This window comes from Danio aesculapii, chromosome 6 (genome assembly GCF_903798145.1).
Source record: "Danio aesculapii chromosome 6, fDanAes4.1, whole genome shotgun sequence".
NCBI lineage: Eukaryota > Metazoa > Chordata > Actinopteri > Cypriniformes > Danionidae > Danio > Danio aesculapii.
In genome coordinates this window covers 56993311-57011960 of record NC_079440.1, presented here as the reverse complement: position 1 = coordinate 57011960, position 18650 = coordinate 56993311, and the positions used below count along the sequence as shown (strand labels likewise).

Here is an 18650-nt window from a genome sequence, read left to right as displayed (position 1 = left end):
ACAGCGCAGTTTATTCACCAGATTACCAGTCTATGACCAATCAAACTGAAGCACTGAAACTCTCTTTTTTATCCTCTCAGAGTAAATTTACTGACTGACTAACAAAGATTTATAGTAAAATATGTATGCAAGTATATATTATATATAACATCTTGTTTAAGTATAACATATTGTTAATAAACAGTATATATATATATATATATATATATATATATATATATATATATATATATATATATATATATATATATATATATATATATACATATACATATACATATATATATATACATATACATATATATATATATATATATATATATATATATATATATATATATATATATATATATATATATACATATACATATATATATATATATATATATATATTATTTTAAGTAACATAGACTTCTTATCATTGTGTAAATATGATTAAGCAGAAGCACAAAATTAACACAGCTGCATTTGTGTGAATTAAATGTGTCCTATTATGCAAAATTCTCTTTTGCACTGACGTGTGTCCAGTGTGTGACAACAACCACTATAATAATACAAATTCACCCACTGCTTTTCATAAAGCCAATAAATCAGAAGCAGTGTATGAAGACATGCTCTTCTAGATTTTACCTGTATTATGCCATCAAAATATCTGTTTTCTTTTGATACAAGACAGATTTAGCTACTGTATATTATGTTACTGTATTTTAATGCACATATCTAAAATAACTGATAATGTTCAGTGATATAACCAACTGTGTTTATGTAAATTTAAGTGTGTGCATTTGATAGCCTACATTCAATACAGAGAAGTATACTGTGCACACACATATGGTAGTATATACAGATGAAGTCAGAATTATTAGCTCCCCTGTTTATTTTTCCCGTTTCTGTTTAACGGCGAGAACATTTCTAATCATAATAGTTTTAATAAATCATCTCTAATAACTGATTTATTTTCTCTTTGCCATGATGACAGTAAATAAGATTTGACTAGATATTCTTCAAGACACTTCTATACAGCTTAAAGTGACATTTAAAGGCTTAACTAGGTTAATTAGGTTAATTAGGCAGGTTAGGGTAATTAGGCAAGTTATTGTATAATGATGGTTTGTTCTGTAGACCAGTGTTTCCCAACCCTGTTCCTGAAGGTACACCAACAGTACACATTTTCAAACTCTCCCTAATCAAACACACCTGAATCAACTTATCATAACATCAGAAGAGACTCCAAAACCTGAAGTTATTGGGTCAGAAAAGGCAGACATCCAAATTATATACTGTTGGTGTGCCTCCAGGAACAGGGTTGGGAAAGTCGGGAAAAAAAATTGCTTAAAGGGGCTAATAATATTGACCTTAAATTTGTTTTTCTTTTAAATGTAAAACTGCTTTTATTCTAGCCGAAATAAAACAAATAAGACTTTCTCCAAAAAATATTATCAGACACACTGAAAATTTCCTTGCTCTGTTAAACATCATTTGAGAAATATTTGAAGAAGAAGAAAAAATTCCAAAGGGGGGCTAATAATTCTGACCTAAACTGTAGTAATACTCACAAGCAATATGTCATCTGCATACTTATGTGTGAGTTTCATGTGTTCACTCAGAAAACTGTATATCAGGATGCATGAAAGAAAAGGGAAGGAAAACATGCTATTTAAATAGATGGATCATGCACTTATAAAGTATAGCAACAACAATGTTGAATGGCAAAATATTCAATCATTCATTCATTTTCTTTTCGGCTTAGTCCCTTTATTAATCCGGGGTCTCCACAGCGGAATGAACCGCCAACTCATCCAGCATATGTTTTACGCAGAGGATGCCCTTCCAGCTATAACCCAGTACTGGGAAACACCCATACATTCTCATTTACACACATACACTACGAACAATTTAGCTTACCCAATTCACCTATAGCGCATGTGTTTGGACTTGTGGGGGAAACCGGAGCACCAGGAGAAAACCCACAACGACATAGGGAGAACATGCAAACTCCACACAGAAATGCCAACTGACCCAGCCGAGGTTCGAACCAGCGACCTTCTTGCTGTGAAGTGAGAGCGCTACCCACTGTGCCACCGCGTCGTGAATGGCAAAATACCTTTGTAAATTTCATGTACTAGTGCAGGGGTCACCAATCACGTTCCTGGAGGTCCGGTGCCCTGCAGGGTTTAGCTCCAACTTGCCTCAACACACCTGCCTGGGTGTTTTAAGGATACCTAGTAAGACCTTGATAAGCTTGTTCAGGTGTGTTTGATAAGGGTTGGAGTTAAAATCTGCAGGACACCAGACCCACATGAACAAGTTTTGTGATACCTGTACTAGACTCTTAAATGCATGAGCGCATAAGCACATAGTGTATAGTGCATCAATTGGGACACAACTCTGAGCTATATGATACAGTGACCCAGAGAGCTCAGATGTGATGCAAGTTAAGAAAAAAACAAAAAATAACAAATTGAGAAACATCTTCACATGTGCATGCTAATATTCACTTAGAGAAAATATGCATACAAATCCTCACTCACTCAATACCCTCTAATTTAATCACGAATTAGAAAGCGTAATGAACAGCCAATTACTCTGGCATAGGCTTTATACAGTGGATGCCCTTCCAGCCGCAACCCAGCACTGAGAAACACCCATACATGCTCTCATTCACACACACTCATACACACAAATTCTCGCAATGCAAATGCAGAAATGCACAGCAAATAGCGCAGACTACAATGCAAATGTATAAGGGGACCAAAAAAAGAGTGAAGAACCCGGCTGCTTCCTGTTAGGAGTCAGTGGTGTCAGATAGCTGAGAAGTGATTTTTTTATTAGCCCTGCTGGTATGATAACTTGTTGTTTGAAAATTTTTAGCCCTATTAATCCAAAAGATTTTACAATTGCTATTTTTTAATACCATGTTAGCAAGAAAAAAAACAAATTCTGCTTGTTCAAACTACTTATTTAAAATGAGTTGAAGCAACACAATTCTTAAATTTTTTTGGAGGGACAACTTAATTGTTTTACGTTAAATCCACTTGTAACAACTATTAAGTTAACTTAATTTGTGTCGAGACAACATAAATGAATTGTGTAACCCAGCATTTTTTTACAGTGTACTCTCAGAACAATAAATATGCAAACAAGAAACCGCACAACCAAAAACTCACCTCTCAGCTTGGTGTCGTCTGTGCTATTTGCATATGTTGTGAGGATTTGCGTGCATGTCTTGTCAAATTGATTATGTTTTTGTTAGTGTTTTTTTTTTTTATTTGCCCAAGTGTTTTCTTAAAAGCAGCTCTATGTATTTCTTTATATGAAGAGTTTAGATGAAAAAACCTCTAAAGCCATTTGATATTTTCTTCTAAAATTATCATTTTTCTCAGACTCCTATATGTAGGCTCAACAATTTTACTTCTGTGGTGACGAATAAGTTCTTTCATTGACTTTCAAGTGAACTAACTGAACATAAACAAAGGAGGCTGAAAAAAATGCAAATTTTAGGAGAACATTTCAGATGGCATTTAGAGGTTTTTACGTCTGAACTCTTCATATATACATATAATATATCATATAATTAAGGCACAATGGCTTTTAACTACATTGATTCTGCTACTGCCAGGTCAAATTCACCCAGGCAACTTTGGGTGAGTTGCCAGTACAACACATAAAACAGCCCACACCTGCCACCAGAACCATGGGCATACAGTGCATCCGAAAAGTATTCAAAGCACTTCACTTTTTCCACATTTTTTATGTTACAGCCTTATTCCAAAATGTATTAAATTCATTTATTTCATGACAATGTGAAAAAAAAGAGTTTTTTAATTGTTGCAGTAATTAAAAATTAAAAATCTGAAAATCACATGTACATCAGTATTCACAGCCTTTGCTTAATACTTTGTTGATGCACCTTTGGCAGGAATTACAGTCTCAAGTATTTTGAATATGATGCCACAAGCTTGGCACACCTGTCTTTTGGAATTTTTGGCCATTCCTCTTTGCAGTACCTCTCAAGCTCTATCAGGTTGGATGGGAAGCGACGGTCTACAGCCATTTTCAGATCTCTCCAGAGATGTTCAATAGGATTTAGGTCTGGGCTCTGGCTGGGCCACTTAAGGACATTCACTGAGTTGTTGTGAAGCCACTCCATTGATATTTTGGCGGTGTGCTTTGGGTAATTGTCCTGCTGGAAGATGAACCGTCACCCCAGTCTGAGGTCAAGAGCACTCTGAAGCAGGTTTTCATTCAGAATGTCTCTGTACATTGCTGCATTCCTCTTTCCCTCTATCTTGACTAGTCTTCCAGTTCCTGCTGCTGAAAAACATCCCCACAGCATGATGCTGCCACCACCATGCTTCACTATAGGGATGGTATTAGCCTGATGATTAGCAGTGCCTGGTTTTCTCCAAATGTAACGCCTGGCATTCACTCCAAAGAGTTCAATTTTAGTCTCATCAGACCAGAGAACTTAGTTTCTTGATCTGAGAGTCCTTCAGATGCCTTTTGGCACATTTCAGTCGGGGAGTGGCTTCGGTCTGGCCACTTTACCATACAGGCCTGATTGGTGGACTGCTGCACAGATGGTTGTCCTTCTGTAAGGTTCTCCTCTTTCCACAGAAGAACACTGGAGCTCAGACAGAGTGACCATCGGGTTATTGATCACCTCCCTGACTAAGGCCCTTCTCCACCGATCACTCAGCTTAGATGGCTGGTCAGCTCTATTAAGAGTCCTGGTGGTTCCAAACATCTTCCACTTACAGATGATGGAGGCCACTGTCTTCAATTGAACTTTTAAAGCAACATAACTTTTTCTGTAACCTTCCCCAGCTTTGTGCCTCAGGACAATCCGGTCTCGGAGGTCCACAGACAATTCCTTTGTCTTCATACTTGGTTTGTGCTTTGACATGCACTGTCAACCCTGGGACCTTATATAGACAGGTGAATGCCTTTTCAAATCATGTCCAATCAACTGAATTTATCACAGGTGAACTCCAATGAAGCTGCTGATACAAGAATGATCAGTGGAAACAGAATGTACCTGAGCTCAATTTAGAACTTCACGACAAAGGCTGTGAATACTTCTGTGCATGTGATTTTTCAGCTTTTTTATTTTTAATAAATTTGCAACAATTAAAAAAATATTTTTTCACATTGTCATTATGGGGGATTGTGTGTAGAACTTTGAGGAAATAAATGTGAAAAATAAAGCGCTATGAATACTTTCCAGATGCACTGTACATTGAAATGCAATGAGCAGAACAGTGCAATTTGCTTTGTTGGTAACAGACAACTGTGTGTATGAACCACAAGGGGAGCCTCGAGATAAAGTAGCAAACATTATAAAAATAGCCAATAGTGTTTTGTTTTCATCACAGCTCTGCCAGTGAGAGCGCACCAAATGAGAAGCATCTTGAAGGAGGCGTGACCTATCAGATACTATAGAGCAGGGGTGCCCAAACCTTTTCTTATGAAGGGCCGAAAACCAAACTTGATTGGGGATTATATCAGGTTTATACCTTCTAAACGCAAATTTGGTCAGTTTTGGAGCTCTCTAACTTACAGAAATCCTTAAGACTAACATACTAATATTGACATCTAAAAATGTATTTTAATTTTAAGGGACTTTTATTATACACACTCTGGGGACATTTGAGACCTTCGTATATTTTAAACAAGGAAGCATAATAGAAGTCTTTTAAGGACAGGAGCTCATTCTGGGTTTATAGCGGCACACACTCACTGTCCTGTCTTCACCAAACAAACAATGAGGACGACCCGTGGAGATGTGGGTCAGAGGAGTGCACTCGCTCCTGAGGGATGTGTGTGCGCATGTGTCAAACCAAACAAAGGCAACAGGATACTGTCCCACTGTAAAACAAACGCAGCAAGTCAAGAATACACTGCCAGATGAACATGAAAGTGTCCTGCTGGCCTCCTTTCACACTATAAGGCTTTTCCCATGATGCATTCGCCTCCGTCAGAACAATAGTATAGGAAGGAAATTAGTTTTTATAGTGCTACTTGGCTGTGCAAACCCTGCTCCCTCTTTTACAGGGTTCCTACGAGGTTACAAAGTGTTTGCCATTGCGCTGCTCTGCAGATGCTCCAGGTGGTTGCAACAACTTTGTCTATAAAAATCCAGAATCAAACAAAAAGTGCTCAGGGGTAGCTTAAATAATGTGTCGGTGCTCTTTGGGCAAGGGATTTATCAGAATAGACAGCAGAAATCAGCCCAAAGCAGTGTTAATTTTGACAGCTAATTTAGTTTTAGTCTTAGCCTTTTGACTAAAATTCCATTTTAGTTTTGGTCATACTTTAGTCTTCTGAATCAATTTAGTTTTAGTCTAGTTTTAGTTGACAAAATTTCATAAGATTTTAGTCGACTAAATCTACTCGAGATTTTTGTATTTTAAGTGTAATTTAATTAAAGAGCCCCTATTACGGGTTTTTGAAAATGACCTTCCATGTAGTGTGTAACAGCTCTAAGTGAAGTGAAATATAAAGCTATGGCTTAAATCTGAAAGTGTGGCGTGTTTAAAACTACTGATTCCTCTATAAAAGAGTCGACTCATAGTGGTTCAAATGAATCATCTTGATAACGAGTCTTTAGCCGTGCCGGCGCGATGTCAATACGGAATGTAAGCCCCACCCATTTGTTGCACGCGAAAACCCGGGAAAATTTAAACATATGGCCCTGCCCACAAACACATTAGCAAGAAAAAGAAGAATAAGAACACTGTAGCAGACCCCAGTTGAATCACGTCGCGAATACGCTGTGCTCAGCTGGATATTATTGGAAGTGTGAGAGAAAATTAGTATTATTTTTCCTATCCAAAGATGAAACTGTGAAGAGTCAGTGGTTGAGGTTTATTTTTGCAAAAAATACCTCAGAATTATAGGTACGGGAGTTTTCCAAGAGAAATAACAAAACGGGAGGGTGACGGGAAATGGGTCTAAAATTCAGGAGACTCCTGGGAAAGGTATACTCACATACTCGCTCTGCACTCTGACTACTTCAACAATGTTGATAAGCCATGGTGGGCATTTCGCTCTGTCTTGTGCTGAACGCTGTTGACCATTAACAACAGACTGTCATTGGTCCAATCAGCGCACATTAGCCTCTTGCAAAGAAGGGGTTTGGAAACAAATGAATCTCTGAACGATTCATATGGGAGTCGCTGGGATAATTAGGTAAAAATAAATGCAGATTATAAGACAATGAAAGTATGTTTGACCTTGCATGCATATCAGCCTGTTGTTGGACACCCCCAAAACCAAAATGTGACCTTTTTAATGCATAATAGGGGCTTTTTAAATATTGTATGCATACTCTAAAGGTCAGCGAGAGGCTTTATCATTTCAGTTAAACAAAAGCACACACACAGGTAAATAAAAAAGATCTGAGTTTACCTTTGCGTGAATTTTGGGATGATTTCCTGGCATGCTCATGTCATTTTAGATTTGTTGTTTTTATCAGCTATTTTCTCCCCATACGGTTTACTCCTCATGGAAGATGATGATGTAATTGCATCCCACATCTGTGGACTAGTTACTTTTCAAATGTGTGCGTGTGTGTGTGTCATGCATCACACACCAAGATTAATTCTGATTGGATATTAACCCAAATACATCCCTCAATCACATTCTAGTCTCGCTTTTATTAGTCAGCGATACTGTCAGTAATTTTTTATTATAGCTGTCATCATCATTATTCATACATTTTCTTTTCAGCTTAGTTCATTTATCAATCTGGGGTGGCCACAGCGGAATGAACCGCCAACCTATCCAGCATATGTTTTACACAGCGGATGCCCTTCCAGCTGCAACCCATCACTGGGAAACATCCATACACACTCATTCACACACATACAATATGCCAAATTTAGCTTACCCAATTCACCAATACCGCATGTCTTTGGACTTGTGGGGGAAACTGGAGCACCCGGAGGAAACCATGGAGAAAACCCATGCGAATAAATACAAATCCAACAATATGTAATGAAAGTCTGTAGAACAAATAAAAAAGAAAACATTTTTACACAAAAGGAAAAAAATATCATTCGTCATTTAAGTCTGGAAGTCTAGTTGCATTTAATGTATAGATCCACAAGGTTTCTCACTGTTTTAATCGGTTAACCCTCCTCCCGCCGTGTACTTTGTCTATAGTTTGCAAAATAATGAACTGCCCACTGCCCTGTACTTGGCTCTCCATTTTCAGTCAAAAAAAAAAAATGGTACAAATCTTTGTTTTAGGGTTACTAGGATGTTACTAGAATGCATTGCAACACAGTTTCTAGAATATTGTGCGTTTACACCAGGGTGTTACTATTACAGGGTGTTTATTTTGCAGTTAATAGGATGTTCTCTGTGGTTACAGTTGTTCAGATACTCTAGTGAGCTGCTATGGGGCTGCATTTATTATGTGGATTTAACAACACAGGTTTATTCTGAAAATGTAGCCCTATATACATTTCTGGAGATCACGAATTATGTAGCCAGAAGTACGCATGGCTGCATTTCGTCTTTAAAATTTACGCTATGGGGGGCTATGATGCCGTTTCTTTTCTCGCTTTCCAACTGACCGCTTACCTCTGTGTCAACAGCTTTCCCGCTGTTTGTCTAGTGCAGTGGTTCTCAAACTTTTAAGCCAGTGACCCGCGACCCCCCACTACCAAAGCATTTCCAAACAATAAAAATAACTTCTTTTAAGCTGTTCACAATATTTTAACTATATTTACTATACATTACAGGGCTCGAAATTAACAATTTTGCTTGGTAGCACAAAATTTAGTCGCACCCACCAATTATGAGCACCGTTACTACAAGTTTTATAAACAAATTTATTGCGTTTGAAATCAACACTAATCAAAACTAACAAGCCAAATATATATATATATACACACATGCATGAGGAAAATATGTCTCAACGAAATCGCGTTATCACAAAAAAATCCTAATAATTTTTCAGGGTTTTCACCTTTATTAGACAGGACAGTAAAGAGTATTGACAGGAAAGCATGGCGAACAGAGAGAGGGGAAGTATCGGCATAGGACCGCGAGGCAGAATCAAACTCGGGTCGCTGTGAGAACCGGAGTGCATGTGTCGATGCACTAACTACTACACCACTGGCGCCGACAGAAAATACATTTTTATAACATAATTGAGTGACCAAAAGATACACTGACCGCTCACCAGCCCTACACGCACTGCTTGATATTGCACAGATGCTTTTGACACATACCTTATTATTTGCCTACGTCATTTTATTAGCAATACCAGTCTTTTCATGAGCTGCAAAATTAGTTTAATCTTAGTCAGTGCAAGCCCTTTTGCGATGGTGTACAGGTGTGAATGTGTAGATGTGGCAAACAGTTACCTGAAAATTCCGTCCCACAGACTTTACAGTGAGCTTTAGTTATTATCATAGCGGACTTGAAGCCAATGGAAGTCTTTTATCCACTCTTCGAAAAGTGGATAAACATTTACCACATGATCTGTAATCAGATGTGCCATAATTTGTAGCTTTAGGTGGATTCTAAAACTAAATCTGTCAGTGTTGTTTTCATTCTCTCATCTTCAGCACGTTACATTTTCGCGGTTGTCGCTTCTGTCATCTGAAGGCAGAAGGCATTGAGTGATTGACAGCTGATTTTTACCAATCTATTCGTGTTCAGTTCTAAAGCAGTGGGCCAATAAGAAGAGCGCGAAGGCGGAGCAAGTGTTGCAGGCTTTGTTTACTGCGGCAAGTTGACATGACAAGTTTAAACTGTTCCTTAGCGCTGCGTTTCAAGTGCAAAGATACATAATGCCTGAATGTGTCCTAAATACTTTATGAATTCATGCTAATATTTCTGACGTTTCCTATTTTGGTGTGATGGGGTCTTGCTCTTATGCTTAGTCAAAGTAGATGGTTCTGCTGACTCAAGCAAACTGTCCAGTTTCCTCAACATTTTTAAATGTGCGAATTATAAATTTATCCATCTCTGCAGTACCGGTTTTCACATCCAGATGCGTGCTGTATTGATAACTAGCAAGTTATTTGCTGCACAGTTATGATGTTCCATTCACTTTTAAAAAAATACTAATCAGTAATTTCTTTAAGAAAATCTGTAAATATCAGCTTTCACTTGTAAAACTGAAAAATATATATTATAATCACTGAAAATTATGCAATTTTTAAATTACTCTCACGACCCCTTGAAATTATTCTGCGACCCCCCGCACGGGTCGCGACCCCCAGTTTGAGAACCACTGGTCTAGTGGCTCGCCGCCAGACTCATGACGTGGAGCAGAGTTGACTGCAAGACGGGGTTAGAGTCCAGGGAAGAACGGTTCCAAAAAGCAGGTAAAACAAAAACAGAATCCAAAAAATAAAATAAACAAGTAAATAACAGGGTGAGAATGTGGTAAAATCTAAAAATGTGGAAAAATCAGGCGAAGGCTTTTCTTTTTCTGGATTGCTTTAGAAAACACTGTCAGTTGGATTTAGGGAAGTGGGTCAGCAGGTCAATCAGTGCTTTTGAAAACACTATTGGTTGGGTTTAGGGAAGGAGTAGGGTGGGTCAGTCGATTGCTCAGTCAGTCGATAGCAGCCTCTGGTGGATTTACGTGAGAACAGCAGGCATGAATGGCAATCACAAGAAAAATTGGAGATCTGGGTACATTTTCAGAATGAGCCTGGGTTGACATTTATCATACTAAAATGCAGCTGCTTGGAATCAGTACGAATTTGGTTGAGATTTTTATCTAAAGTGACATGTAAAAACACACCACTTCCCTATAGATGCCCCCAATGTTCTGCTGCGCCTTACCAAAGTCCCTCCACTGAAACCACATCATAATGCTGATCTAAGATCATGTTTCTTCATGAATATATTGACCTTGGCTACAACATGCCTATAGACAAAACTGATCCAACAACATTCTCATGTGACAGCATGTTAACACATTCAACAGTTTGAGGCATTCAAATTTCCATTGTGTAGGTTTTAAAAAATTATTTTTATGCAAATAGGCTTTGTAATTATAGCAAAAATATTGTTAAAATGTTAGTAGTGTTTTCCTTTACAATTACAAAACATGCTAATGTGTTTTAGTCTATTTCTTCAGAAAATGTGAGCAATATCACAGTAATCCCTGAAACTAAAAAAAACAATGATAATGCTTCTAATAGTAACTGATTAAAGAGATTAATCTTTGGAATAATTAATAATAATAATAATAATTAGGAATGTTCAGATCAGATGATCGGGTTCACATTGAATCAGAATCGGACGTTACCTCCCGATCAGGACTTGAATATATATATATATATATATATATATATATATATATATATATATATATATATATATATACTCATTATTTTTTATCACATCTAGTTATGCGGTGGCACAGAGTTAGACCTCTTTCTTGACTTCACACAGAAACAGCAAACGCGTGCAGCATGACATCACTTTGTTGCAGAGATGCTATTGGTTAAATGCCGGCAAAGTAGAACATGAATGCAGCTTGAAGTGGAAAGCGCGAGTATGTCTGTGGTCTGGAGGTATTATAAAGTTGATGACAACAACATTGACATTGCAAACTTTGAGATATATAAACTTGGGATTGACTGCTGGGTGTATTAAGTTGAGGTGCTATTTGTTTTTATATTCGATTTTTTTTACATTTACTGTTGCACTAAAGTCCAAAAGGGAAGAATTGATGTTATTTATTACTTGATTGTTTGTTAACTGAGTTGCTGAATGTTAAAATAAGGTGAATTGAATAAAAAATAAGGAACATCCTGGATCTGCTTCTTCGCTCTATTCTTTTTTTTTTTATATGTATTATAGAAGTATCGGATCGGGTTTTGGTAGATTCTCAAAATCAAATGACTCGGACTCAAGGGCAAAAAAATCTGATCGGGTCATCCCTAATACTACTACTACTACTACTACTACTACTACTACTACTACTAATAATAATAATAATAATAGGAATTTTACAAAAATACAATTTTTGACTTAACCTAAAATAGGCATTTATCCTAACAATTCCATGGTCAGAAACATTACTTTATCCTTGTGAGTAATGTAACTTAAAACACAATCCTTTAACATGTTTTATTATGCTCTGTCTACACGGTTTTCCTTGGTCCCTGTTGTGCTATGTAATAACTATGTGAAATTGTCACCAGCTGTTCAATGAACAGTTAACTCAAACTTGTGCAGTTCTGTCAGGCACTGATTACCCAGAACGACTCTTAAAGTTCATGTGATAATGCCCTCAGGAACCATTGACATCGCCTCGAAAGAAAAATAGAAACACGATCTGTAATGCAAGACTGTCAATACGGATATTAGACCTCATTCAGGGGCAACATCCTATGATTATGCTGATGAATTATGCACAGTCAGTACATTTACATACAGTGACTTAAACTGAAGTCTGTTTAAAGTGTTTCACTGCAACATGATCTACTTAAAACTGAGTGTACTACTGACAGGAAAGAGGCGTGTTCAAACATTTCCAAGCAATCAGACTTCATTTAATTACAGATAACGATGTAAAAAGCAAAAAACTTAAGGAGACATATTATAGGAAAGAATATCATACACTACCAGACAAAGTCTTGTCGTCGATCTCAGTTGTAACAAATAATATCTTGACTTCTTGCTGATCATTTAGAAAAGTGTCAGAAGGTGGATTTTTCAGATGAATAATCTGTTGAACTGCATTCCCAATCATCACAAATACTGCAGAAGACCTACTGGAACCTGCATGGACCCAAGATTTTCACAGAAATCAGTCAAGATTGGTGAAAGAAAAATCACGGTTTGGAGCTAAATTCAGTATGGGAGCTTGCAAGAGATCTGCAGAGTGGATGGCAACATCAACAGCCTGAGGTATCAAGACATTTGTGCTGTCCATTACATTACAAACCACAGGAGAGGGCAAATTCTTCAGCAGAATACCCTCAACCACCTCCAACTCACACCTGCTTAATAGTCTCTAGTAGTTTTGAACACCTTGAATATTTGGATCAGCTGTGTTTGATTAGGGTTGGAGCAAAACTGTGCAGAGCTGCGGCCCTCCTGGAATCGAGTTTGAGACCTACTGTATGTCTTATACCATCCTAGCCCCCCCAGATTGTTTTAGCAACCACGTAACAGCCGCCAGCACAAATCAATCTGTAAATTCACAAAACCCATAATGCTTCTTTTTAAACCTTTTAAACTTTTAAAAATGTTCAAACAAGATTGATTTTTACACATTCAAATGTGTACAATGTAAAAATCAACTCACAATGTCATATTAGGACCTATCCTTTCAATGTAACAAGAGGAATCTCAGCTGAAACTTCTTTTTAAGTCTTTACTCAGCTAGTTTACATTTACATTTAGTCATTTAGCAGATGCTTTTATCCAAAGCGACTTACAAATGAGGCCAAGGAAGCAATTCACACAACTATAAGAGCAGCAGTGAACAAGTGCTATAGACAAGTTTCAGGTGTGTAAAGTCTAAGGTGTAAGTTTAAGGTGTAAATGAAAAATGTGCAAAGATTACACTGAAAGTAACGACCCATGGCCAATTATATACACTTGCAAAGCCGGTGACAAGCCTCTATTGGTAATGTTAAAACCAAGCGCTTGCTCATTTTGCATTGAAGGCATACCCACCCAAAAAATCATTTACTTATCCATCACTTGTTCCAAAAAAACATGTTTAAGTTTCTTTCTTCTGTTCAACACAAAGGGAAAAACAGTTATTAGTTATGTTTCCTTTAACCTATTTTTATGCACATTTTAGAATATCACATAAAAATAAATAAATAAATAAAAATCAACCCACGCTCATTCTGAAAACCTACCACAATATACATTTCTGGAGAATGCCAAATACGTTCCAGGAGGTATATTTGTTGCATTTTTTTCCCCCACAAAATCGACGAGAGACCACCTGTGAACACTTTTGGAGATCTCAAATTTCTCTCATGAGTGCCATTCACGCCTGCTGTTCTCACATAAATCCACCAGAGGCCGCTGTGTACGCTTTTTGAGATCTCAAATTTCTCTTATGAGTGGTATTCGCGTTTTCTTTTCTCATGTAAATCCACCGGAGGCTGATGTGTACGCTTTTTCAGATCTCAAATTTCTCTCTTGAGTGCCATTCGCGCCTGCTCTTCTCACATAAATACTCAAAATATCTAAAGTAAAATCTTAAATAAAGCCGCTGTCGCCTGAATGACTGACCCTTCTCCTTCCTTAAACCCAACCAATAGTGTTTTCAAAAGAAATCCAGAAAAAGAACATGCTGATTTTTACCACGTTTTCAGATTGTACCACATTCTTGCCCTGTTATTTACTTGTTTATTTTATTTTTTGGCTTTTTTTGTGTTTACCCTGCTTTTTGCAACCATTCTTTTCCGGACTCGAACCCCGTCATCACGGTCAACTCTTCTCTGTGTCTCAAGTGTGCCAACGTACACAGCGAGCCACTGGCTAAACTGGTAACAGCAGGAAAACCATCCACACAGTGGTAAGCGTTCAGCGGGTAAGTGCGAAAAGGCCTCCTCGTAGCGTTCGTTTTAAAGACTAAATGCAGCCATACGTACTTCTGGCTACATAATTCGCGACCTCCAGAAATATATAGAGCAACATTTTCAGAATGAGGCTATGCTGAAAAAACTGCTTAATGGAAATGCCAAGATGCACATAAACTTTGAAAATGTATGTGCATGTTGAATAAACTTTATCCGATAAGAAAAAAATAGCATAAACTATGATTGAAACTCATTTACTGAATAAATTCAGCCACGTGCACTTTTTTTTTACATCTTTGGACTGAAACAGCTGATTGACTTCCATAGCATTTTTATACTATGAATGTCAATTGCTGTTTTTTTCCCCAACATCATTCAAAGCTGAGTGTTAGAACCACTTGAGTGAGAGTAAATGAGGAAATGTTCAATTTTGGCTGAACTGATCTAATGTCACCGCATACAGATGGGGGAAGTGAGCCGAACTTCAGCGTTTCCTTACACTGGATGACATCAGTGCTGTGGGACTCTGGGTAATGGCTCCAGTGGGAGAGTTTTTCAGCTGCTGGCGCCGAGCAGACGATTAGACCCTCCAGCACTCCAGTAACGCACCTACGTTCGTCCTTCAGCTTCAGCCATTATGTGTCATTAAGGCAGTTGGGGCCATTTGGCAAGATCTCACAGAAAAAGTCAGGACTATCGCTCTGTCAAAGCTAATTTGCTATCTAGAGCACTGTCAAATGGGGTCACAGGTAGCACAGTGTTGTTAAAAGTAGAATGGAGCCCTAAAATAAATAAATATAATGAAAATGTCAACATTGGTTTAAGGGTGGCACGGTAGCTCAGTGGTTAGCACTGTCACCTCACAGCAAGAATGTCTCTGGTTCGAGTCTCGCCTGATCAGTTGTCATTTTTGTGTGGAGTTTGCATGTTCTCCCTGTGTTGGCGTGGGTCTCCTCCGGGTGCTCCGGTTTCCCCCGCAGTCCAAACACAAGTGACCATTTATTTCAACAAAGACTGAGCGACTTCTGGCGTGATGACCTCCGTCTATGCGACGCGACAAAGTTGAGAATCCTTCAACTTTATGCAAATGAATAGCAACTTTCTTGAGCGACAGCCAATAGAAGCACCAATAGAGCTCACGTGAACGCTCAGGGGCCGGCTGTATTTTTGCTGTAAATACCTACACAGACCTGCGTATGCAACAGGTCGCCACCCAGAGCGACAGGCAGCTACAAAGTTGTCGCTAGTGTGAATAAGGCATGACTCTTCTGTAGTCATTTCTGTAGTGTACTAGGAGCAATATGGCTAGGAACTATACTCTCATTCTAGCATAATAATCAAGGATCTTTGTTACTATAGCATGGCTGAAGCAGGTGCAATAATGTTACAAAGCTAAGCTGAAAATCTGCCAATTTCCATAAATATAACCAACGTGCCAGTCACGTTGGAAGTTACCTAGGTGGGGACTATTTTCAGGTTCTACTTAACATTATTAAATTTGCTGGTACGCCAACAAACGTCCTAGATTATTACACCAGAATAAGTGTATAGTTCTTAGCTACATCATTTTCAATGGGTCTTAGTGCACAATGTCAAAACTCAACATTTTGACTCTAGGAGAGTTGTACCCTAACCTAGTTTCACCAAGTAGGACATGTTCCTGGATTAACATTCTCTGTTGAATCAGCCAATCAGAATTAAGGTATACGTTAAAGGTTGATTTATACTTCTGCGTCAAGTTCACGCTTACGCGTACGCATGGACGCATAGCCCCTCGCCGTGGCCGTCGCTGACGCGCACCTCTAAAAAAATGTAACACGTACACGTAGCGAAAGCCCTGTGACTGGTCAGCTTGGCAGCACTGACGAGTGTGGGCGGAGGTGAGAGCTCGAAACTTTTTTTTAACATTGTGCATTAAAGGCACAGAATATTATTTTTTTACTGCAAGAGGGCATTTATTTGCGGCGACACAGTGGCGCAGTAGGTAGTGCTGTCGCCTCACAGCAAGAAGGTCGCTGGTTCAAGCCTCAGCTGGGTCAGTTGGCGTTTCTGTGTGGAGTTTGCATGTTCTCCCTGCGTTCACTGGGGTTTCCTCCCACTGCTCTGGTTTCCTCCCAGTGCTCCGGTTTCCCCCACACTCCAAAGACATGCGGAACAGGTGAATTGGATAGGCTAAATTGGCCACAGTTTATGTGTGTGAATGAGTGTGTATGGGTGGGTTTCCCAGATATGGGTTGCAGCTGGAAGGGCGTCCACTGTGTAAAACGTGCTCGATAAGTTGGCGGTTCATTCCGCTGTGGCGACCCTGGATTAATAAAGGGACTAAGCCGAAAAGAAAATGAATGAATGAGGGCATGTGTTCACAACAAACAAAGCTGTACTTTGATGATGCTATGGCAAATGTGGAATCATGGGAGTTGTGGTTTTTATTACATCCTAGCGGACTCCTACCGAAAGCTTTTTTATTTAGGAGTGGCCTCAAAAGCTTTATTTTAAAGACAATGGTACAGTGAGCATCACCAGAGCGGCACATTAGCTAAGTGTTTGGCATGATTGCCTCAAAGCAAGAAGGTCGCTGGTTCAAGTCCCAGCTGGACTATGAGGTCTTTCTGTGTGGAGTTTGCATGTTCTCCCCATATCTACGTAGGTTTCCTCCGGGTGCTTCAGTTTCCTTTCAAGTCCAAAGACATGCAGTATAGGTGAACTGGATAAACTAAAGTGACTGTAGTGCAAGAATAAGAGAGTGCGGGTGTTTCTCAGCACTGAGTTACGAGTTGCATCTGGAAGCGCATCCGCAGGTAAAGCATATGCCTGTTCATTCCTCTGTGGCAACTCCTGATTAATCAGGGAATAAGCTGAAGGAAAGTGAGAATGAGCATCACCATAATCATCAGCTTTGGGATGTAGAGCGTCCTCTTTCTTCTCTAGTTCATGCTCCCTGTCTGAACTCCCCGAGCAGCTGCCGTTGGCACATGAGCCACCTCTCCTGCCCCCCTCACCCTGACCTACTGGCCGCACGGGCAGCCTCCTCATGGGTACCAGCCGACCCCCTTTCTCTCCCTCTCGCTCTCTATGTGTGATCTGCTCTTCCTCCGGGAGTTTTAGACGCAGCCAGCGCTCTTCTTGAACCTCTGCCAATGGAGGCCGGCCCCGGACGCCACAGCTGAAAGTTTTACAAGCGCTCGGGTCGGAAGGCAGGAAGACAGGCTGAGAGATTTGTAAGGGCAGCTTTTCTGTCTCTATTCACTTGAGCTCTTGTGCTTTATTTATATCCGTGTCGCTCTCTCTTTCTTTCTCTCTCTCTCCCAGTTAGATGGCAAGAAATAGAAAATTCTTGTACTCGAGAGAGAGCAAAAGTGGGAGAAAATGCGACATGAGGATAGTACTAACTGGACAAATAACAAAAGGAGGATAGAGGGGGCGCTGACGTCACACACTGTGCTGCCCATGACAATGCCTGAAAGGAGAAGACGACGATTGCAACTCTTTCTCTGTCACCATCTCTGCTCCCTCAGGAAAGGGGCGGCACACTTTTTGGCAGGGTGACACTGGATTATTTTGTTGGCGGTCTGACTGGGACGTGCTTATTTTCTGCAGCTGAGCAGGATATAGCGAAGCGTTGCCACAAAGTTTCGCCGCAAGTCGCTGTGACAAGTCGCACTCTTGCTCTCTTTGTCCTCGGGTTTAACTTTCTCACTCTGTGCTCTCGCTTCACCCAGCAGGAACTCCGCATGGAGGACTCTTTCCCCAAAAGTAGGCTTGATTTGTTTGCAGCTGGAAAGCTGGCAACTTTTGAATCACTTTGAACATTCCCACTGCAAAAAAGCTGATGTCCACGAATTTCATTTGGAGGAATTTCAAAGTATTAAAAATGCAGGCAATGACAAGACAGCTATAGATGCTGCGATGACTTCTGTAAAACAGGAATTGAAAGCTTGTAGTACCTGGGATGGTTGCCAAATGCTGACAAAAGACTTCTTTTGGGCGCCTTAACTCTTAATCTCAGGGAATATGTCAGATCTTCAGACTGATTGGACTGAGTAAGTACATTTACCTGATATTGTCATTTGAACAACCTGAGGCATGCGTTGAGATTTTTTCACTTGGTTTTTGACCAAGTTC

The 18650-nt window shown here is 39.3% G+C and overlaps 1 protein-coding gene across 1 annotated transcript in view; it reads right to left on the bottom strand.

Moving 5' to 3' along the window:
* The window catches only part of LOC130231266 (tubby-related protein 1-like), a 55694-nt gene extending 37433 nt beyond the window's left edge, over positions 1-18261 (bottom strand). Inside the window, exons 1-3 of the mRNA XM_056460755.1 lie at positions 18226-18261; positions 17411-17735; positions 16279-16330 (exon numbers count right to left, since the gene is read on the bottom strand). Of these exons, the coding sequence (XP_056316730.1) occupies positions 16279-16330; positions 17411-17735; positions 18226-18261 (413 nt within the window). The remainder of the gene's footprint in view (positions 1-16278; positions 16331-17410; positions 17736-18225) is intronic.
* Positions 18262-18650: the final 389 nt, after the last annotated feature.